Source organism: Sciurus vulgaris, assembly GCF_902686455.1.
Source record: "Sciurus vulgaris genome assembly, chromosome: 1".
Taxonomy (NCBI): Eukaryota; Metazoa; Chordata; class Mammalia; order Rodentia; family Sciuridae; genus Sciurus; species Sciurus vulgaris.
This window is the reverse complement of record NC_136461.1, coordinates 207,925,414-207,948,489: the sequence shown is the minus strand read 5'-3', so window position 1 is coordinate 207,948,489 and position 23,076 is coordinate 207,925,414. Positions and strand designations below refer to the sequence as shown.

Genomic DNA, 23,076 nt, shown 5'->3' with positions numbered 1-23,076 from the left:
TACTATTTTATTTTTCTCATTATTTCAAGTATAACTACAATTAGAGGCAATAGCAGCAGAATTATTACTATTTTTTCTCATGTGCACAAATGATATTTAGTTAATTCAAGAACTACATTTATGTAGATTCAGTTTTTATTTTCCTCCAGAGTCTCATTGCTCACATATTTGGAAGTAATCTGAGTTATTATGTTTCCATAAATACTAAATTTTCCTCCAATAAAGTCTACTCATTGTACTTATGATGGAGAGGGAGGGTTAGACATGTCTTCAATAAGCCTCATTATGTGGAAGAGAGAGGTAAAGTTTGATATAGAAATGAGAATGACTTAAATTTAAAAGACTCCCTAGAATAAATCCTCAAGTCCTTGTCTTCTTCCCATGCTCTTTCATTCATCTTCTCTTCTCCCATTTTATCTTCTCTGCTGCAAAAGCTCTGTGAAGCAAGGAATCACGGATCTCTGAACTTCGATTTATCATCAGTGGGAAGCTCACTAAACATTTCTATATGAAGGAATGCTTGAAGGAGCCAGGTACATGAGGAGCAAGTCTGGAGCCAGGCTTATTTTCCTCATTTTACACAGTGTAGTTTTGGAATTCTAAGTATGTCCTTCCAACTCTTAAGATAAGAGCTCTTTGAGCTGTACCATTTTGTGGTCTAGATAAAAGCATTCAGAAATGTATAGATAGATAATTATACCCATAAAACATTTCCCACTGAGTTACTATTTATGTAAACATAGGATGCAGGTGAAGTTTCCAGACACTTGACCTAAGTGGAAATTGTTCAGATGCTAGATAGTGAAGATGATGATGGTGATGATTAGGATGGAATGGTGACAGGATGACCACGCTGATGGTCATGGTGATGGTGGTGCTGATGATGGTGATGATTAGGATCATGATGGTGGTGATGATGGTGATGGTGAATATCATCATGGTGATGATGGTGATGGAGGTGGTCACAATGGCGATGGTGAGTTACCATGAGGGTGATGGTGTTGATGACATGGTGATAACAATGGCGGTGATGTGCTGATGGTGATGGTGAACTTAGGTGCTTTATCTTATTTAACCCTCACAACAGCTATGGGTTATTATTATTATACTATTATGCACATCAGGAAACTAAGGCAATAAGAGTTTGTGTGACTTGTCACAAGTCACAGAACGGAAGAGTGAAGGAGCTGGAAGTCTGCATAGCCCAAGGGCCTGGTAAAGTCGTGCTGTCTACTGGTCATGTGTCATTGTGCCTCTGTTTCTACCTTGCAAGATGGTTAATTCTGTAGCTCTCTTCTAAGAACATGGTCCATGATCACTGGGCGGAAGGTCCCTGTGAATGAGTCAGGATTCAGGAAGTTGGTCCCCATTTTCCAATATTTACTCCATATTTATCTTCACATAAGAAACAGCCATGCTTCCCGAGTGCCATCTTCATGAACACGTCTAAAGACTGGGTGTTTATTTCTCCTGTGAGTGAGAATGGCAGCACAGAGGAGAGTTTCTTCTGAATCTTTCTCCTGGCCATATTTTAGAATTGAATGGATGTCAGACAGGTTTTGCCTGGCCTAAAGTAGACAATAATCACACCTTCTAGGAACCCAGTGTCTGTGTTGTTCCAGGTGCAGACAGGCTCTTTGGCTGCATCCCAGGGGTGTGATGACTGCCACTCACACTGTCACCATCTGCCCCAGCACTTAGTACTGCAGAGGCACCTCATTCCCTGCTGACTCCCCACTGACTGCCCCCTCAGGGTGGCACACAGAATCCTGTTCCTTACTGATCTCATTCTCATCCTCAAGGGAACTTTCAAGGAAATTGATCTTACTCCAGGCAGCCATGGCTATTGGGGGCTTCTGGGAATGCCCTGAGCTTTACTCAGTCTGGGTCATGGCATTGAGTCACTCTCAGGTGGGAGGCAGGGTGGAAGGCTGGAGAGCCCCTGTAAGCCTCCCAAGTTATGTTAGTTGCTCTTCCTGAGAATTAGCAATGAGGCTGCAAGCAATGGCAACATGACTTTGGGGTTCTATGGTGTTCTCTGTCTCAAAGCATTTTTATCCTCTGACTTCATCTCAGATTCACACCACCTCTGGAACTGTTTGCCCCATTCAGAGAAAGGGAACGTGGCACCCAAAGGGGGACAGTGGCTTGCCTAGGATCCATATAGTGAAGATTGGGTGCTTGACTTAAGACTCCAAGTCTAGTCTTCTGTTTGCTACATGAGAATTGTCTCTGGTGATCCTGGCAGTGAACTGGAAGAAACGAAGGGATCTGATCCCATGGATAATATTCAAATCAAACTCCATCTTTCAAATAATTAAGTAAATATTAGTAAAGTATCATATCAAGTCTTTACTGTATTCTGTTCCCTGTATTTGCACATATCACCTGGGTTACGCTTCTCTAACACCCTATGTAGAAGCGATTTCCTTATTTTATAGCTAATAACTGGCCTGGAGAGAGCAGTAGATGGACCAAGTTCAGGCAGATGTGAATGGTGGTGTGGGAACTTGAGTCCAGGTGGCCAGCTCTCAGGATTTAATCTTACCACATCTATATTTCTTATGAAATGACTCAACAGAAAGCTCAGAATCATCTTTGATCCTTTTTTCTCTTTCATTTACACCAGTGACTGATTCTTAGAAACACAAAATATCTTTGTTTTGTGCCTGGGTCCCTCCCTGCCCAATGCCTAGATGTACGTCCTAATTGTTTCTTATCTGGACAGGGCACAGCTTCCTGGATCATCTCTCCTCTTCTGCTCCCCCCTCCTCCTCCATCACAACTTTCCACCAATTTGAGGTGATGAATCTTACATCTATCATCAGGACAAACGACAGAGACCTTCATACTGACTTCCGCCTCTAAATCTAAATGCCATTTCAATCTTAATCCACATGAACTCTCTGCTAAAATTCTATCACCTTTATATTCTATTCTGCAAAATGTTTTTCTTTTACTTGCCTTTACCTGTGAGGTTTGAATTTTCTTCCTCTTCTTTTTATTTGGTCTGGTCATTTTTTATTTGGCATTTCACTTGACTTACCCCACCCAGAATGGTACTGGTGTCTCTCTTTGCGTTGCAGTAACATCTGTGGGTCAATTGATCCTAGCACTTACCAAACTGTACTGAAATCATCCGTCTATGTGCTGCCTTACATACTAAAGAGTCTTGAATGCACAAATCATGTACAGATAGCATTTTCAATCCCTAACAGTGTCTAGCTCAGAAATAACTTTCAATAACTAATTGTTGACAAATTCATTCAGATACCATGCTGAGCATACTCTGTATGCATATTCTACTCCATTCTGATATATAATTATTTTAATAGAATGGCTCATGCCTTCATGTGCAAGTGTTAATCAAAATGGCCTTTGAGTTAGGGCAATGACAGAGCAGCTCCAAGATGAGGTCAACTCTCCTTGAGTAGGATTCCTGTGGAGAAGCAGCATGGAGCCATTGCCTGGCTGCCTGTGGCAGGACTCAGTGAGGGGAAGGTGTAGAGGACAGGTGCAGCCAGGTTGGGACAGGAGATTGGCTGCAGAACAGGCTAGCTGGTATTGGGGAAATCAAGGTCAGGGCAAGGAAAGGCACAGGGAGGATGCCTGGGCCTGGTCTCAGGGTTAGAAAGGCCTCCACAGGAAGCCATCCAGAACTCCACATGGGGCCGCAATCATCCCTTTGAGGCAGTTGAGAGTGGATTTCTAGTCACAGATCTCCAGGGTGTCCCTCCACCAGTCCCTCCTCATCCTTGCTGGGATGTCTGGTGCTGTCCTTTGGAGGTTTCTAGACCAGTGCGCCATCTTGCTCCATCTCCACTCCTAGTGAGTTCACCACTGGACCTTCCCCCTTAGACAGACCTGTTATGGTTTAGATATTAGGTGTCACCCAAAAGCTCATGTTCGAGAAACGAAAGAAGGTTTAGAGAAGAAATGGTTGGGTTGTGAGAGTCTTAACCCAATCAGTGAATTAATCTCCTGACAAGATTAACTGAGTGGAAACTAAAGGCAGGTGGGATATGGTTGGAGGAAGTGGGTTCCTAGGGGTTGGCCTTTGGGGTATATATTTTGTATCTGGCAAGTGGAGTCTCTGCTTCCTGATCATTCTGGGAGGTGCTTTTCTCTGCCACACTCTTCTACCATGTTTTTCTGCCTCATCTTGAGCCCTGATGAATGGAACCAGCTCAGTTGTCTATGGACTGAGGCCTTTGAGACTGTGAGCCCCCAAATAAACTTCTCCTCCTCTACAATTATTCTGGTCAGGTCTTTCAGTCACAGCAGATAAAAAGCTGACTAAACAGATCCCATTCCATCTCTATTCATTTTAAGCTCTTGCCCCATCCTTTGCTTAATTCCACAAACAGAAATCAGTAAGGGAGCTGCTCTTCTTCCACATTTGATCCATAACAAGGCCAACATCTCAATTTCGAAATATGTTTCTTCCAGATTTGAGAGCTAAGTCCTAAAGCAATAAAAGAATAAAAGACATCATGTAAAAGAGAGAGATAAATTGCATCCGTTGAAAACATGCCAGGGAACCTGGCCATCACCCTTTCCCATTCCCCTGTCTGTGTCTTATAACTCATGTGACCTACTTACGAGGGAAAATGAGATGAAATGCTACTAACGTCATGATGGTATTAGTGAAAATCATAGACTGGACTATAAGAGCTGTAATTGTTATTTAATTCACTGTGGTCAGTATTTGTGGATCAACCCTAGCTTACATTTAATATGACATGCCACACATTTGATTCATTGTCAATTGATCCTATCAACAATTGCATACAGTCAGTGGCAGCCCATTCTAAAACCTTCCCACAGAGTCAGTGTTTACACGTGTGTGGTGGAGCCTGAGGCATCCCCTCTCTTGCCTGGGATCTTGGAGTTGACCATTCACAAGCCCATGTCGAATGCAGGTTTGCCCTCAGGGTGGAGCTGATCTCTAGTGACACATAAGGTCCTACATTTCTATAATGTCATGCAGAGCAACCATTGGGTCATTTTTAAGAAACAGATGTACATCAGATTCAAGAAAAGCAATTTTGTCCTTAAAGCCCATAAAAGTGAAGACATTCATCCGAAAGAATACCTGTGGTCTTGTGGTGATCTGAACCTTAATCGCTTGTTCTGTTTGAGTTGGTAATGTTTTCTCAATTAGATTAAATATTAAAATTACAAGTTGTCAACTGCTAACAAACTTGCTGAACATTATGCAGTTTGGGGAAGGGCTTTTAACAAAGCTCTAATGGCAATAAGATGCTGGAATGGGAAAATACCAGAGCTGTGAATGTTTCAATAGACACGTGCAGTGCTGTTTCGACTGTGAAGGGCTGAGAGTCTTCTGCACTGGAAGGATGCGTTGATATCATGATTAACAGACCCAGTTGTGAAATGGCCTCTGCATACCATTGAGGGCTCTGTCCGCAACACTGAAGAGCAAAAGAGGCTTGTGTTTGGAAGACTGTGGAAACGGGGTTCCAGAGTCACTCACTTCCTCCTTCTGGGCCCTGTCTCTCCAGGCAGGTCAAGAGGGTAGCATTCTTGCAGGTGGTGGTTGATGGGCCTGATGATGAGCCTGTCCCTGTGCTGCTGGGCCTCTTCGGTGGCCATGTATTTAACAGCTTGATCTTAAACCCTAGGCAAATACAGCTACTGAAACTGTGTGACAGAACTTAGATGCAATGTGGTCATCAACATGATACAAGCTTTACTAAAAATTTGATCAGATTAATTTTGGTCTATGAATTCTGATAAATTGATTTGATAACATTTTTTATAGAAAACAGTTGATTCCTGTCTAAGAGATCCATCACTGTTCCTCCATCCGTATGATGAGGCTAATAATGGTATAAACCCTACAGAATTAATTAAAAACCATAGGTAAACTATGATTTATCAATAAGTACCATTATTTTAGTTTATGTGATTGCTAGGATTATTTGAACAATAGCCAGAACTAGCTTGAGCCGGTTTTCTATAGAAGTACATGCTCTATTGTGACAAGGTCCATGAAGTGGCCTTTCCTGTGACCTAGTCTCAGAACAGCCCTGGAGGTGGCCAAGGTTGTCACTGAGCACCTCCCCGGCCGGGTGGTGCTAGGAGGGGTGGGTGTGGACCTGGTTAGGCACAGCCACCCAAGTCATGCTGTGTGCCACAGTGATTGCCCAGGTCTGAGAGGGGCCACTCCTGCCCCACCCTCCAGACATACTTCCTGGTGCTCTGTGAGTCTCACACAGGGAGCAGATGAGGGGGCACGTGGGAGTGTGTGTGTGGTGTCAGCATGTGGATTACATTGGCCGTGCTGGTGTGCTCACAGAGTGGGCACATCTAGGAAGCCTGGCAAGAGTCCTAGGGAGAGAAACAAAGAGCAAATTGACTGAGTCCTCAGAACTCAGCACTGGGTACCAGAGAAGCTCACTCAGTGCTTCCTCAAGAGTCAGTCAGAGGAATTGAATGCTTTTTATGATTAAAATCACAATACATCTCCAAACTGCTTTGCAGAGTGGCTGCACTAATTTGCAACCCCACCAGCAATGCATGAGTGTACCTATTTCCCCACATCCTCTCCAACACCTATTGTTGCTTGTGTTCTTGATAATCGCCTTTCTAATTGGGGTAAGATGGAATCTTAGGGTAGTTTTGATTTGCATTTCTCTTATTACTAGAGATGTTGAACATTTTTTCATATATCTGTTGATTGCTTGTAGATCTTCTTCTGTGAAGTGTCTGTTCATTTCCTTAGCCTATTTGTTGATTGGATTATTTGTATCCTATACCCAAAGGACTTAAAATCAGCATACTACAGAGATACAGCCACATTAATGGTCATAGCTGCTCAATTCACAATAGCCAGATTTTGGAACCAACCTAGATGTCCTTCAATTGATGAATGGATAAAGAAACTGTGGTATATATATATACAATGGAATATTACTCAGCCATAAAGAATGATAAAATTATGGCATTTGCAGGCAAATGGATGAAATTGGAGAATATCATGCTAAGTGAGATAAGCCAATCTCAAAAAACCAAAGGACAATTGATCTCACTGATCAGTTGATGATGACACATAATGGGGGCGGGAGGGGAGCAAGAATGGAGGAAGGAAGGACTGTATAGAGGAAAAAGAGGGGTGGGAGGGGTGGGGGGGAAGGGAAAAAATAACAGAATGAATCAAACAACATTACCCTATGTAAATTTATGATTACACAAATGGTATGCCTTTACTCCATGTACAGAGAAACAACATGTATCCCATTTGTTTACATTAAAAAAAAATCACGACACATCAAATTTGAATCTTTAGGGCATCACAGCAAACCTGCAACTTTCAAAGTAAAACCAGACACCGTGGGCACAAGGCACATGCACCAAGTGGAACTCACTGTTCTTGAGGTCCATGCAGGAGCCTGGGGACAGGAGTGGCAGTAGCCTGGCCCCTCCTGCACTGCACAATTACCCTGTTTATCTGATAGTCGTTTGCTTCCTCTTGCTCCTGCTATTTGCATTATCTGCATTCTCACTGCCTCACCCTGAGTTGAGAAGCTACCCTCACCTTCGGGTTGATTCTGGTGAGTGTAGAATATGGCACCAAGTGGTGAAGAGCTTGACCTGCAAGTCAGGCGCTGCTGCTTGGGAGTTACATGTTGTCTCTTTGTCATTGTGGAATTCACCATTATTCCTTACCCTCTCCAGGCCCGTTCTACTTTCATGAATTTACATCTTGAGTCCCACTTCCTAGGAGCTAGAGGGACTGATAGCCTTGCTGGCAGGAAGGCAGAGACGAGGAGAGAGCCACAGTCCACCCCCATCACTCTTTTCCGCTGCTCCGCGGATGGCACACTGTCACCTGTTGGCACGTTGCCTGTGTGTCTCTGGGTGCCTGGGAAGTGATTCCTGAGGCCCCCATGCCTGACTCCAGCCTGTCTGCCTGGCCTTATTTCCTGCTTCTCTGTACCGGACACACTTACCTTAGCTGCACACTAACTTTCTGTCTTCCTGTGCTATGTTTCTTTACTCTGTGGCTTTGGTTGTGATGGTCCTTGTGCCTGAAGGACACCTGTCCCTGCCTTCTTCACCTCCTAAACCCTTCAAGTTCAGCAGTGGTATCGTCTCTTTCAGGAAGCCCTCCCCACCCCACATAGCCTCACGCACGCCAGCTGCCTCCAGTGCAGCCCTGCAAGGACCATGGAGCACTGCAAGGGTGTGTTGGTGTCCTTGCTTCCTCCAGCTTGAGTATGCGCCCCACCAGGCAGGGACAGTATTTATCAGCCTCTGGAACTCAAGTGCTCAGCATGGTGACGAGCACACAGGAAGCACCCAATAAAGAGCAATTAGGATCCTGATGATAAATTAAATTGAACTGACCTGCTCACTTATGGAAGAGTATAAAGATAACTGATCCTAACACTGATAATATGTGAATAGTTCTCCCATGTCAAATATATTAATAGCAACAACTTATATATTCATCCAAAGTGCATGATAGGTATGAAGGGAATTTGTAAGATGGTTATGAATTATTCATCGTCAATATGTCAACTTGTGTAATTACTAATTAGCTACAATTTTTAAAGTTCTAGATAGGTCAAAATCTCTTGATGATTGTAGGCAGTAACCAATTTACTTAAAAAATGTGTTCATTCTCGTGTAGCAATGGAAGGCTTCGTGTGGCACTCCTACCAATAATAATCACAACACGAAGTAAATAGTATGTTCATCGTGCTTTGTGGATAGCCAAGGACCATACAGCTCACTCATTCTGTCTTGCCCTCTGAGGGCAGCTAAATCCCTGTCCAAATTGCAGGAACCAAGTCCCTTTCCATAGTGAGTAGAAAAGCCTAAACTCGAACTCTTGACCCCAGGTAACTGCTTGAATTCCATGTTCACTGAATGCTGCTTTATGCACAAAAATGGAAGTTTAAAAAATGAACCTTGTAGTGGTTTGGGAATAAACTGATCAAAAAGTATCTTTTAATTGCTGTTTAAAACAAGCTTATAGGCAGACAGGAAAGGGCAATATTTAGGAACCAGAAATGAAAATAGAGAGCAACACAGATTGTTGAAGTCTGAGGTTCAGCTTGTTTTCAGTTTGTTTGCCTTCTGAGCCACGGTAGATCTGACTCCTCACAGGGCATTGGTTTAATCCAGGGATTTTCAGCATTTTTTTTTTAAATCAAGGAATACCTTTCTCAGATGACTTCCTGCGTAGATCAAAGCATCTCAATCTGCTGTGGACAGGAGAGCGCTGCTGAGGAGGAAGCGTCGCTGCCCTGATCCTTCTTGGTGCTGATGGTGCCCATCATTTCCCACAGCACTGAGTGCAAACCACTGGTCTGTTTCCACCTTCTACTTAACTTGGATTCGCTCTTGTGTGCCCCCTATTCCTAAGCACCATGGGGGGGGGGCACCTATGCAGTTGTCTTTCTCTGCAGAGGATGAAGACACCAACTTAGGTGTCCTTCAACAGATGAATGGATACAGAAATAGATTATACATATATATATATATATATATATATATATACATAGATAGATATAGATACACACACACACACACACACACACATATATATAATGGAATATTACTCAGCTTTAAAGAAGAATGAAATTATGGCATTAGCCAGTAAATGGATGGAGTTGGAGAATATCATGCTAAGCAAAATAAGCCAAGTCCCTAAAACCAAAGCCCCAAATATTTTCTCTGATATGCAGATGCTAACTGACTCTTATTTTTAGCTTATAGTTCAACTCATGGCTAGTCAAGGCAGAGCACTAGGACCCAGAATTGAGGAATTACTGAACAAGACCTCAGCGATTTGTATCTGAAGATCAGGTCTGAAATATCGGGAAGGGAAGTTAGTTAGTTCCCAGGTCACAGCTAGCTAGCAGCAGAACTGAAGCTCATATCAGGGGGTTTACAGTCTTGCTCCCTTAAGGAGCTGCTTTCCTTTCTAAATCTGGGTCCTGACTTGAGTTAGAAGCTCAACTCTAGTGCTTTCTGGATGTGTGGACACAGGCAAAGTATTTAAACTGCATGAAGAGAGTGCAAAGAGGACGTTCAGAATCCAGACTGTAAGGACACAGGCTTCCAGCACCTTGACCTGCCTCTTGCCAGGAGACCTGAAACACGTTATGTACCACTCTGATGTTCAGTTTCCCAACATCAGTTGTTACATCAACAAGCTGGTGAGATCATCAGTACAAATGGGATCATAGTATGAAAGTCACTGAACCACCCAGAGGAGAAATACAAGGACTAAAAATAGTGGCAGGCACACAGCAGCCACATAAGGAACGGTAGCTACTATTAATAGTGTTCTAGATTTTGAGGTCTGACAGCGCTTACATTTCTTTTTCAATAAATATCTAGTATAATACAAATCAATTCCATTTATGCATTCTCCTATACTGGTAACATAAAAATGTACTGATAGTTCTTGACAAAAGATATGGCTTGCTTTTATGGGCACGTTTGGATTATTTTATGAATTTTCGATTGTCATCATATGCCAAGTAAAACACAGTTTGCATTATGTATTCTGTATAAACAAGTGGATAGACATGAATGTTCACAGCATGACTCTTGTGGTAATTGTAGAAATTCTAATCCAGATCCCAAAACTGTGTGGAAGTCCCACAGTTCTGAAGTAGGAAAAGGCAGGGGTAAGGAGGTCTTCAGCGTGCGCCTATGTTCATCCAGTCTGCAGCGTCCTGGTTGCAGTGACCTGCAGGACAGTGCTGTGGTTGTCTCTGCACTCGCTATGTTGCTCAGTGACTGCCCATGCACTAGGCGTTCCAGGTTCAGGGACAAGCAGCATGCTGTACCTGCCCTGCCGGCATTCAGGCTGCATGGAAGAGTCTGGATAGTTGGTCTGAGGAGGCATGCATGGGGTGCCACAGAGCAGGGGTGGCTTGGCAAGTGCACAGAGATGACACCAGGCCTGAGTCTCAGTGGTGCACAGGGAGTAATTCCAAAAGCCTGACAGAGGGCAGGCAGCAGCACACAGGCCTTTTAAGAGGAGAAAGAAACCTAAAGCCCTGGGGGAAAATGGAGGCAGCATCCAAACGTGGAAATGTGATTGGGCTTCCAAAAGCCGCACCCAGGAATCCAAAATTGTCCAGTCCGTGGTGAGTAATGGTATAAACTGGCTGACATGGACTGGGCACTCTGATGAGACCATTTGAGACCAGAGCCGTGAGGCCCATCACAAAGGTATTTTTAATAGTTCAAGAAACCAGTGAAGACAACTCACACTAGGATAAAGAGAAGAGAATATCAAGGGTGAAATCCAAGACATGATAACAGATTCTTGAGGTGACAGTCAGGAGCCCAAGAGAACACCCTGGCTATCTAGGGTATTGGGCAATGGGATCCATTAATGAAGGTCAGAAGGAAAAGCAGTCAGGTCAGGGGAACAAAATAGTCTCCTGTAAGATGGTTTTTGTGACAAATAGGCAAGCTATCCAATCAGAAGTTTGGAATTCAGAGATCTAGAGACCACAGCAGGGAGTAGATTTAAGGATGAAGTTTTTGAGAGGTATGTATATAAAGGTCAGGGTCCACAACAAACTTAGCTATACCCCATTTGTATATTTGAACTCTAGGTTCTGCGTTCAAATCAAACCACATCCCTACAGCACTCCTGCTGAACATCCATGAAGTTAAAATGCAGCTGCATGTTTTTAAGTGGGTCACTGTTGAGTCTTAAGCTGCACCACACATTGACATGTTGATGGAGGCCATTGACCCATGTGTCCTTGGTATGCAAATGTGCCTTTCTGCTTGCTCTGATTCTCCACGAGGACCTTGCACCAGTCAGCATTTTTCCGGAATGGTCTCATTTATTCTTTAACAGCAGTTATGTGACATTAATATCATGATGGTCCCCTCTTTACAGATGATGTACCCCCAGGGCAGGGATAGGAAGATCTGCTCAAAGCATTGGTAGGAAGAAGTAAAAAAAAATTCAAGCAGGAGTTTGCATCTCAAATCTAAAACAAGGTTCCCTATATCTGGTGCACCAGGCTCAATACTTTACTCCAATCGTATGAGTATTTTCCCATTGACACTGGTCTTAGTTCACCCTCAGAAAGGGAGAGACATGTCTCTTGGTGTGCACCTGTGGTGGGCTGGGCCCTGTCCAGAGCCCTCTCCTGTAAGTTCGTGCGCAGCCTAATGGTGTGTCTGACCTGCTGGACTCCTGTTTCATTATTTAGGGCTTTCATTCCAGACTTTGAGAAGTAGGTTGCTGGAGTGTTCTTGCTTTGTGCTAGGGAGATTGTGCAAAGATTTTCACCCCAATTCTAGCAGGCATCCATTGGCTTTCCACACTGACATGGGCTCTGCAGGCCTGGAGGACTGGCTAATGGGATTTTCTGTGATATATTACTCACTTTCCAAATGTCGTGCTGATGAGTAATTTATGGAGAATGGAGGTTTTTCTTTTCTTCCTCTCTTTTTTGCTTGATATAACAATCTCTACCCATATTTTTTTTTCAGATTCTCTCTTTGGATTATCATTTTGAGTATTACTTCGATAATCATACTGAATCAACTTTATGAAGGTTCCCTAAAGTGTTCTTTATGACTTTCTCGAAAAATTCATGATATTTGGACCTGTTTTTTTATTTCTTTTTTCTATTTTTGGTATTAGGGATTCACTCTAGGGTCTCATACACTCTACATGCTAGTCAAGTGCTCTGCCCCATCAAGCTCAAACCCCAGTCCTTTATATTTTATTTTCAGACAGGATCTTGCCGAGTGGCTGTGGCCGACCTCAAGCTTGCAGTCCTGCTGCTTCAGCCTCCTGAGTAGCTGAGATCATGGGCACAGGGTCTAGCTTTAAGTGTGAAACCTCATAACAGATGTCAAAGATTCCTTGCCTGCTTCACTAGGGTCTGAAGCACTGTAAAAACAAGGCCACAGTGATAAGGAAATGGAGATACGAGCGGAAGGCAGGATGGGAAATAGGGTTCCAGGGCTACGTGGAGCAGCCTAAGGGGCATGCGTGACCCTGGGTGCCATGGCTTCATAGGGCCCTTTCTGCTTTCAAGTCTGCTTAGTCACAGCTAATGGAGACACAGCGGGACTTGAATTAATGCCTCTGTCAAAGTGAGCAGACCTCTGTGGAGCTTCTGTTCTTTGCCAGGCGCGGTTTTCAGAGGCGTGTGCCGCATGCTGAGGGAGGACTGCCCGACTTCGGCACCTGAGCTTCCAGGGTCATTTCTGCAGCTGCCAAGCAGAGTGACCAGGGCTAGCTACTCAGCTCTCCGAGTCAGTCTTTGCATCTGTGAAGTAGAAACAGGAGTTCCTATGGCTCCACTGTTTGACATGATAAGAGGGAACCTGAGACATGTTCAGTGATGAAGAAAAAGAGAACCAAGAAATGACCAGAGTATTCCCTAACCTGTGGGTATGTCTGTGCATGAATTTGGAAGATGCATACACATAATGAGAGCTCACACGTGCAAACACATAAGCACACGCATGGGTGGAAGTATTCTAGAAGATCCATAAGAGATGGTTGCACTCAAGAATAGGGTCGTTGGTACTGTTTCCTTTGGTGATTCTGTGTTTTTCTTATTACACATCTACATTCTATTTTAAAGAGCAAAATTAGTGCTGGTTGAAGTCCTGACGGTGCTTGTGGAAGGTCAGGAGATCAGATGTGATGGCACCATCTGGAAGTCTGTGAATAGCAGTTTCATTCTTTCTCTGGAGGCCTGGGGATTCTCAAGAGCTCCCTATTCTGCACATGCTCTGCTAGTCTTTCCACAACTGTACCGGCTTCTCTGTATTTGGCTTTAATATAGTAGGAAGGAGGGAAATGTCAGGGTGTGCATTAGCCTGAGTGCTGCGGGGACACAGACATTGTTGGATGTCTCTCTTAAATTCAGATGGAAAGGATCTAGCATCCTTATAATCCAAAGCAGGATTCATAGCTGAGGAAGATGAGCCCTGGGAGAAGAGGTTGCTGCAGAGGGTCTCCCCAGCAGACACGGATGGGGTGCCACCAAGACCCTGCCCCAGGCTGCAGCTGCCCCTTCCTCAAACTGCCAGGTTGCTGGAGACCAACAGCAACAGCCTGTCTGGAGACAGCTGCTCGCCCACACTCACACCGCCCTGGGGTAACCCTCACCCATGCTGGTCAATGCCTGGTGCAAAGACATGGCCTGTGCTGTGAGCCCAGGCCTCTCTCAAGTCCAGAGCCCAGGTGACCATTGAGGACCCTGTGAGGCCTCCAGGAGTAGAGTGCAAACCTCTACCTGGGCATCTCCCTCCCTCCCAGGTAAAGCCCCGAAAGCACATCCCAGTGACCTTCTCAGAGTCTCTTTCTTAGAGAGCTGATGAAAGGCAGTCTCAGAACCAGGTGGTGACATTCCTGAGGCTTTTATCTGGTCTGATGGGTCTTGCCTTGTAGTCCACGTTACCCAGTCATCAGGACACGGTGGGGACAGCAGGTGGAATTGCTTCCCTCACCACCTGCTCAGGACACCACAGATGAAGTACAGATGGCCATTGGCCATCATCAGACTTGTTCTGCCCCCAGTGGGCCAATGATGCCCTCTCAGGTGGCAGAAAGGAGAAAGGACAGAAGGTGGGCAGGAGACTGCCACAATCACCCACTGTGCAGACCGATGCTCAGAAGCCAGGAGAGTGGACCACCAACTCCCCAGCCGGTCACCAGGACACAAAGAGACATCGCTTCCTCCCACCAGGGCCACATGGGCAATAGAGGAACAGCAGGTCCTACCTCCCCCGTCTCCAGCACGTGACTCAGTGCCTTCTCTTCTCCACTATCTGAGCACTTCCCTACAGGATTCCTCTCTCTACTCCAGACATTGACTTCAGGATGTCCTTGTCTCTTGGGTTGACAAGAAAGTCAAAATTGTCCCATTTCTTTCTTTTCATCATGAGTAGGTCTCCAAGTCCTTTGTGGATATAGGCATCATTTTCTTATTGGACAAAATACTTTGTAATTCTATCAATGTCATCTGTTCCACATCTACCAACACAATATATAATACAGAGCACTCTGACACTGCATGCTCATCTCCTGCGCTCTCTGAGGCGCACTTTCCATGCAGCGTAAGCAACCTCACGGCATCTCACTCCCTTACAAGACAGTTTCCCTCCTTTTCAGCACTACCTGCTACTCATCTGTCTGCCACAAATGTCTTGCAAATTCTTTTTATCGCCCTGTGCCAATATAGTCACCCACCTTTGTCCCTGCTTTCTTCTTATAATGGACCCTGCCACAGTCAGTGGAAGAGGCTCTTAAGCAGGCATCACTAATTTTCACAAACATGCCATGTCAGGGCATTATTACCATCACCATCACCATCACCATCACCACCATCCCCATGAATCACCACCATCACCAACACCCTATCACCATCACCATCATCTCCATGAATCACCACCACCATCAACACCATATCACCATCACCACCATCTCCATGAATCACCACCACCATCAACACTATATCACCATCACTGCCACCATCACCATCACCACCATCTTCATCAATCACCACCACCAACACCATATCACCATCTCCACCACCATCACCACTATCTCCATGAATCACCACCATCATCCACACCATATCACCATCACCACCACCATCACCATCACCACCATCTCCATCAATCACCACCACCATCAACACCATATCACCATCACAATCATCATCCATTATTATTATTATCATTATCATTACTATTATCATTATTTTAATTTGAACATGATAAAACAGAGATATTTTGAATTTCATTATTTTTCCCACAGGGAGGGATAAAGAAGCGGGAACTCAGGTCTCTCTCTTCCTGGAATCTTCAACCCCTTTTCAGTTTTACTAACGCTCAGGCCTGCCATTCTGTACCTCCACATATTTCCTGAGTGTTGACGCAGGAGGCAGAGGGGAGGACCCTGTGCCACCCAGCCCAGGCATTATATCCCTCAGCTTTGTTTCTGTTCCACCCTGCAGGGAAGCTTCTATGTCCCCTCGGAGAACTGCATGCAGCATGCCCACAAATGGCACCGTGACCTGTGCCTCCTGCTCTTACACGCCTACCGGGGACTCCGCCTCTACTTCCTGGTCATCATGAGGGACATCCCAGAGCTGCCGCACATGGAGCTGGGTAAGGGAAATTCCCAGAGGCTAAGGTTGCCCCTTTGGCTGGAGAGGGTGTCATGGTCTTCTAAGTGTCACAGCAACGGCTGTTGTTCAGGGAGGTTTTAGTGTGTCCTACCTCATTCTAGAAGCAGGCAATATTCAAAGGGCAAACAAAAGATATTAGTGTCTAAGAGCATTCTCATTCATTTACCCACCAAACACTCATGAAACACCTACTGCATACCTGCATGCCTGGTACATAATGTTGTATTGCCTTCTAGGGGAGAATGTGGGTTTAGAATCTTTCCTTACTTAGGCAGTAATTACAGAATTGCAGATTCAGAGAATGGAAGGCAATCCTAATAAAGAGCTACATGTCTGTAGTAAAGAACAACATGCACGCCCGCATACACCATTCATATATGTTTGTATACATTTATTAAATATTAAATACTTACATTTAATCTAGATGATCACAGAAGCCTACTAGTAGCCATCTGATTTGGCTCTCTGGAGACAAATCAATTTTTGCACATGGATTTTCTGAAGGTTAGACATCATGGAGATTTTTAAGCCTAAATCCCTCTTGATTGACAGATGATGGAAAGGAAGTGCAGAGAGGTGGAAGGGGCAGAGTGGCACAGCCCTGTATGGCAGAACCATGGCAGGAGCTCAGAGTCCCTGTGCTGACCCCTGGAGGGTCTTATGTCATCCTCAGGTACAATAGGGGATGTGTTGTGTTGCTCAAAATCCTCCAGAGCAGAGTCTGAGTCTTCAGTCTGGAATTCAGGATTCACAACTATTTCAATGTCAGAGACCTTGACTTCCCCATCCACAGCCCTGGACATCAACTGCTGCAAGAACTGTGACTCAGGTGGTGTCCACCTCTTACACAGTGTCCACCATTGCCATGAGCTCATGGTATAACAATGTATTTGCATATTTTGCTTCCCCAGCAGCCTTGGGGTCTTCGAGGGCAGTTGCTCCTCAGATCCCTTATGCAGTCCCCCTGGCACGGGCAGAATGCATGCAGTGGTTGGTTTGGACTGCCAGCTGGAGCCTCCTGCCATCCATCTGTCAGCTCTGACACCCAGTCAAATCCATGCTCACACACTACTCTGAGTCAGGTGATCCTCGAAATGTTTTTCAGGTGTCCATCTTATGCACACTGTAAGGGCATGCAGAGAGTCAGTGCAATCCACATTGCTCAGGGAGAAAATGGATAGTGTTTGGAGGCATTTGGCTTTTTTTTTTTTTTTTTTTTTTTAACCAAAGGAATGAAGTCTCTTTATTCCCAACTTATATTTGTATTGACACATAGTACCTACTGTGTGTCAAGAGTCATACCAGACACAAGGGCCCAGTCAAAACCAATATGACCAAGGTCTATTTTGCCTGGGGCGTGCTGCTTACAAACCTGAGTTCAGCAGTCAGGACGGGTTTGTGCTACCGGAGTTGCAGGAGGGATCCCAGGGTGCCAAGGGAATGCTCACACTCCCCTGGGCAACAGTGCCACCACGCCATGTGGATGGCACCGTGGAACTAGGGAATCGTTCCAAAACAGTAGCAATGGTGAAGCAGAAATCACGGATAGTGCAGCCACTGGTCCCTGCTGCCACAATGGCATAGGCCACGTTTGCATGGTGTTCATTAGGGTCACAGTCCCTGGAGCTGGCAGAAGACTCAGATTTGCCACCCCACTTCTCTGGGCTTCTGATCTTTTAGGGTGAGATGGAAATACAAATCCATGTTCCTTATTTCTTGGAAAGATATATCTGTGTTGTGTGTATTTGTGTGCCTGGAAAAGTGGAAATAAAAATGGAATCATGCCAATGTGGTGGCACACATTCACGCCTATAATTCCAGCAGTTTGGGAGGCTGAATTCATGCCAGCCACAGTGGCTTAGCAAGGCCCTAAGCAACTCAGCGAGAGAGACACACTCTAATAAAATACAAAAATGGGTGGGGATGTGGCTCAGTTGTTAAGTGCCCCTGGGTTCAATCTCCCTGGTACCAAAAAAAAAAAAAAAAAAAAAAAAAAAAAAAATCACTTTGACCCAAACAAGTGTTATACAGTTTAGGGATCTGTTTTTATAAATGCATTGATGAGAGGACTTTGGTCTTTATCCAAGGTTCAGCCCATGATTCCAAATCAGGTTTATTCTGTCTATAATCATGGTCCCTCCAGCTGGTCAGGAATACAAGGAGAGGAGCCTTCATCAGTTGTGTTTATTCCTGTGACTTTAATTAAAAACTTAAATCCATTCTTCTTTTAATTAGCAGTGTCTGCATTTCATGCACATTCATTTAATTGTATGATATTTGTTTCTTTCTTCCTAGAGGCCCTTGCTGTTGAAGAAACCCTCTCCCAGCTATGCTCAGAACTCCAGGTAATTAGAGGACTGACCCTTTGGGTCTGAATGAAAAGAAGTGGCCACGTTACCATATCAGGCCTGTTTTGCCCACCATGCATTACACCTGTCACTGAAGCTGCAAATTTCAAAAGACAGTTAGCTCACAAGGTGCCATCCCATGGAGATGGAGGAGCCTCAAATCTGCCTCCCTAAGAATAGGGTTCAGGTGTCTTTATGCAGCCAAGAAACAGGGTATTCTGAGGTGTGGGGAAAGGTGATTGGAGGTAAGGAAAAGTAAAGTAACAGGCCTGGGGCATTGTCTTCATAGGAAGCGTGTGCAGAGAAGAAGAGCATTTGTTTGATCTATGGGTGGAATTTTGACCCCCACCATCAAAAGGTTGTCCATGAGACACTTGTGTAGACCCAAGTGGAGGGGTCTGTGACGTCAATCCATTTGAGCTAGATGGGATTACCCCAATTTCCTGAAAGAGCACCTCCAAACATCCTGCTCAGGCTGTTAGCTGTGGGGAGGTCAGTGGGTCCGTTACCTCACTGCTCAGCTGGCGACTTCCAAGGCCAGTGAGGACAGCAGGGAGCTGGAAGTGTGAAGCTTGCAGGCTGCCGCAGACCCCCCTCCCCTTTTCTAAAGAAGAGGTGTGCTTGCTTTGGTTTTTAAGCTTTGAGGAAAGGGACCAGGTCAAGTCACTTACAAAGGAAAAAGATAGGCATGAATTTTGTCCTGGGACTCCGCCACCGTTTTGCGAAGCAAACATAGCTGTGTGGGCTGGGGAGATAGCTCAGTTGGTAGAGTGCTTGCTTAGGAAGCACAAGGCCCTGGGTTCGATCCCCAGCACCCCCGCCCCCCAAAAACAAACAAACAAACAAAAAAACATAGCTGTGTGCCTCCAGGGCTCGTGTTTAACAAACCTACAGACGCACAGGACAGTCTGGGACATTTCCCCCTCTGGGGCACTGCAAGGCCTGCTGAGTGAGATCACAGTTGAGGCTGGAAGGAAGCCCCACGAGTCAGGGAGAGGCGCCGGCCAACCAGTGGGGGTCTCATTCCAACCTTAGACAAGCCATTTAGCCTTCATGAGCCTTGGTTTTTCCCATCTGTAAAGTGGAGCCAAAAGTCATCAGGATTCAATCAGTGACAGCTTTTTCTCTTAGATAATAAGTGTGGCACACACTTGGAAGTTACCTGGCCACTATTTTATGTGCAATTGAACAGTTCCATGAAATAAACAATCCTGTTATATTCAGTGGATGGGTGCTTTGTGGAGACTCAGTCCCTCCTGGAGCTCACAGCATGGGAAAGTGGCTTACATGCTCTTGCCTCCTCTGCTCCAAGGGCTCTGGCACCTGGTAATAAATGCCAGAGTGAACAGGTGAACAAATACACTGAGTCTAATAAGGCTTCTAAAGGTGAGAAAGAGTCTGACCCTGATGCAGTTACTGCTGCTTCCTGGGCCCCTTGCCTCCTCTGCAGAATGAGCCAGAACTCAGCACATTTGCCTATTGATCTGCAGACCCATCTGTCCTGGGTCATGTACCTCGTGTAGTGGGCAGAGGCCTTCTGTCCTAATTGCAGTTCTTTTGCTGCTGTGACTAAAAGTTCTGACCAGAAAAATTGTAGAGGAGGAAATTTTATTTGAGGGCTCACGGTTTCAGAGGTCTCCGTCCATAGACAGCTGGCTCCATTCCTGCAGGCTTGAGGTGAGGCAGGACATCAGCAGAGGAGTGTAGTGGAGGGAAGCGGCTCACATGATATCAGGCAGCAGAGAGAGGTCTCCACTTGCTAGGTACAAATATATACCCCAAAGCCACATCCCCAATGCCCTGCCTCCTCCTGCCACCCCCCACCCCACCCCACAGAAGGCCTTCAATCACCACTCAACTAATCCCACCAGGTGATTAATTCACAGTTTGGGTTAAGGTTCTCACATCCTAATCATTTCTCCTCCAAACATTCTTGCATTGTTGCACACATGAGCTTTTGGGGGACACCTCACATCCAAACCATAACACAGGGTGTGGCCCTCCAGCTTGTGGACATCAGTTGAGCTGTGGGCAGATCTTCCCCCTCTCGCTGGCTGGTTTCCTGGGTGTGAAGCCTTTGTACAGGGATGAAGTGGGGTCACGTAGGCACAGAGGAGGACAGAGCCTGGCGTTCAGCATTACTCTAGCTGTGACTTTGTCCTTGTCGTGCTGTAGCCCATGCCATGAGCCAGGAGAGGGATGAGGACACAGACCCTGTACCCCGTGGGGGTGGTGTCGCTAATTTTACCCAGGAGGAGGTATTGGCCCTGGTGAACCCTAGAGAGGAAGCTGTTTTGGAACCTGGCTTTGAGGGAGTGACAGCCCTGTGGTTTTGCGAAGGGCAGCCTGTGGAGCCCGGGGTGGGAGGTCCTGGTGCAGAGCTGGGCTCCCAGAAGAGCCAGATGGGTGCTGGGGAGGGGCCACAGGGGATGACTGAGGTTTGGGGAGGGAGCTCAGGCTAATGACCAAGAGGGCCGTGGGCCCCAGGGCGCCTGGGCAAATCTCCCCGGTCACAGGGAGCAGGAAGGAAGACGCATGGCCTTTGGGGGCCATGTGGGCAAAGGAACTGTTTAGAGTTGTCTCCAGCACAGAGCACGCGGCCCTCAGCTGACCCCTCACACCACTGTGATCTGACCCTAGCTGGATGTGCGCTGTCCATTGCCACCAATTCTGACGCTTTCCATCTGGGGTTAGCGTCAGGGCTCACAGATTACACACGGGTCCCACCAGACAGCCCCCACCTAGTTCAGGTGACAGGTCCATTGTCCTAGGCCTCTCGTCCTTCTGAACACTTGTCTTCAGTTAGAGGCTCCCATGACCCCTCCTCCAGGTCCATCCTCTGATGAGTGACTCCGGAGACCTCACCTGGCATCCGTTACTCAACCACTGGTTTTAAAGCATATCAGATAGGATGCAGATGAACTGCCAGATGAAGCACATAGGACAAGATCTGCAAGGGTTTTCCAAGAGTGGCACTTTAGTCCCATAGAGCTGTGTCACACTACCTTCAGGCCAGTGGGTATACTCTCCCACCTGGAAGCTGTCAAATCACATTGTTCAAGGTTTCTAATGGGGCCCCAATGCATGGCCAAGGTGACCACTGGCGATCGGTGAGCTCCCCAGCACCTCTCCCTTCCCCAGAGGGCAGGAGAGAAGTGCTGAACTTCTACTCCTGGGTTGGTCTTTCAGGCAACTAGTCTTTGCACTGAAGCCCTCAAAGGTCTGGTCAAGAGTCTCCGCATGAGTGTAAACTCAATATGTTTGAGAGGGACTTAGAATAAAAGAAAAAAAAAATGCTTCTATGCTCTGGGAATTTCAAGGGCTTTCAAAACTCATTACCAGGAACTGGAGACTAAGTTGCATCTCACTGAATCATCCACAGTGCAGCTGGGGGCAGGAAATAGTGGTAGTGGAATTAAAACAAAGGAATAGAAACAGTCTTGCCCAGAGGGAGGATGGCACACTGCCCGGAGGGAGGGTTCTCTGCCCACTGTGCCTGCAGCATCCTGGGTTGTGGGGAATGCTCACAGGTCCACGTTGATTTCATGGTAAGTGGACATGGAGGAGCGGGTCTTCTTAGCACATGTGAGTCACTAGGGGTGAGCTTTCCCTGTGTCCTCTGAAGTCCTTTCACGTGTACTCACTGTGCTGGTTCAGGTGAGAGACTTGGAGGCTAGGACACAGCCTGCCAATGCATTTATCAACCAGATTTCACAAAAGGTCGACTGGTTGCCTCCTTTCTGCAGGAATGCTGCCTGTTGGCTTCCAGGGACCTACTGTCTTGTTGCCACAGACTATTTTATAACCAAATTTTGTTTTAAATTTTATTCTCTATCTGCTGCAGGGAGTTGGCTTGGTGACAAAGGAGAAAAGGGTGACGTGCTGCATTGGTCAGCTCTTTGGTTGCTGAAGGCCTGGTCTGTGGTCAGAGTAGAAACAGCTTCCCGCTTCCCCTTAAGCCCCCCAAATTAAGCTCAGAGCCTGCAAAGCTTTTAGAGATAGAACATCGCCACCTTGTGGCCGATGACAAACAGCAAGGAAGGTGTCTCTCTGGATGACCTGCCACTGGTGGAGGGCGGGACTCAAGAGGGTTGGAAAAGCTGGATTTCCACAGCAGTCCAGTGAGGTTGCCCCTGTGCTCCAGCCAATCACGAACTTTTACTAAGCCTCTGCTGCATGCCGGCCACTTGGACATCTGTTAGGAATGCTTAGAAGAGGCCATCCAGGACTTGCAGCCTAGTGAAAAATTTATTCCCAGATAAAGCAGAATTTGCTCAGGCAGCCGCACTAGAGCACAAGGCCAGGGTGGTGGGCCAGGAGATGGAGGGCCTAGTTCTCTCTGGGGAGGGGTGGATTCTCAACGAGAGGCTGCTGTGAGGGAGCAGGGGGGTGTACAAGAGGAGGAAGGGGCATCCGGCAGAGGAGCAGCCCTGTGGGGCCCAGGGCACTAGGACTAGAGCACCCTGGGAGAGGGCCAGCATGGCTGCCCCCACTGTCTTCCTGAAGCCCTGCTGTAGGGCCATCTGGAAAGATGGGCCGGAGCAGGCCCCAAGGTG

At 46.1% G+C, this 23,076-nt stretch overlaps 1 protein-coding gene across 3 annotated transcripts in view; it reads left to right on the top strand.

Moving 5' to 3' along the window:
- FAM135B (family with sequence similarity 135 member B) overlaps nucleotides 1-23,076 on the top strand; it is a 300,914-nt gene that overhangs the window by 235,941 nt on the left and 41,897 nt on the right. For all 3 annotated transcript variants that reach the window (XM_079139217.1, XM_079139216.1, XM_079139218.1), the window contains 2 exons: nucleotides 15,999-16,152; nucleotides 18,468-18,517. In XM_079139217.1, coding sequence (XP_078995343.1) covers nucleotides 15,999-16,152; nucleotides 18,468-18,517 — 204 coding nt within the window. The remainder of the gene's footprint in view (nucleotides 1-15,998; nucleotides 16,153-18,467; nucleotides 18,518-23,076) is intronic.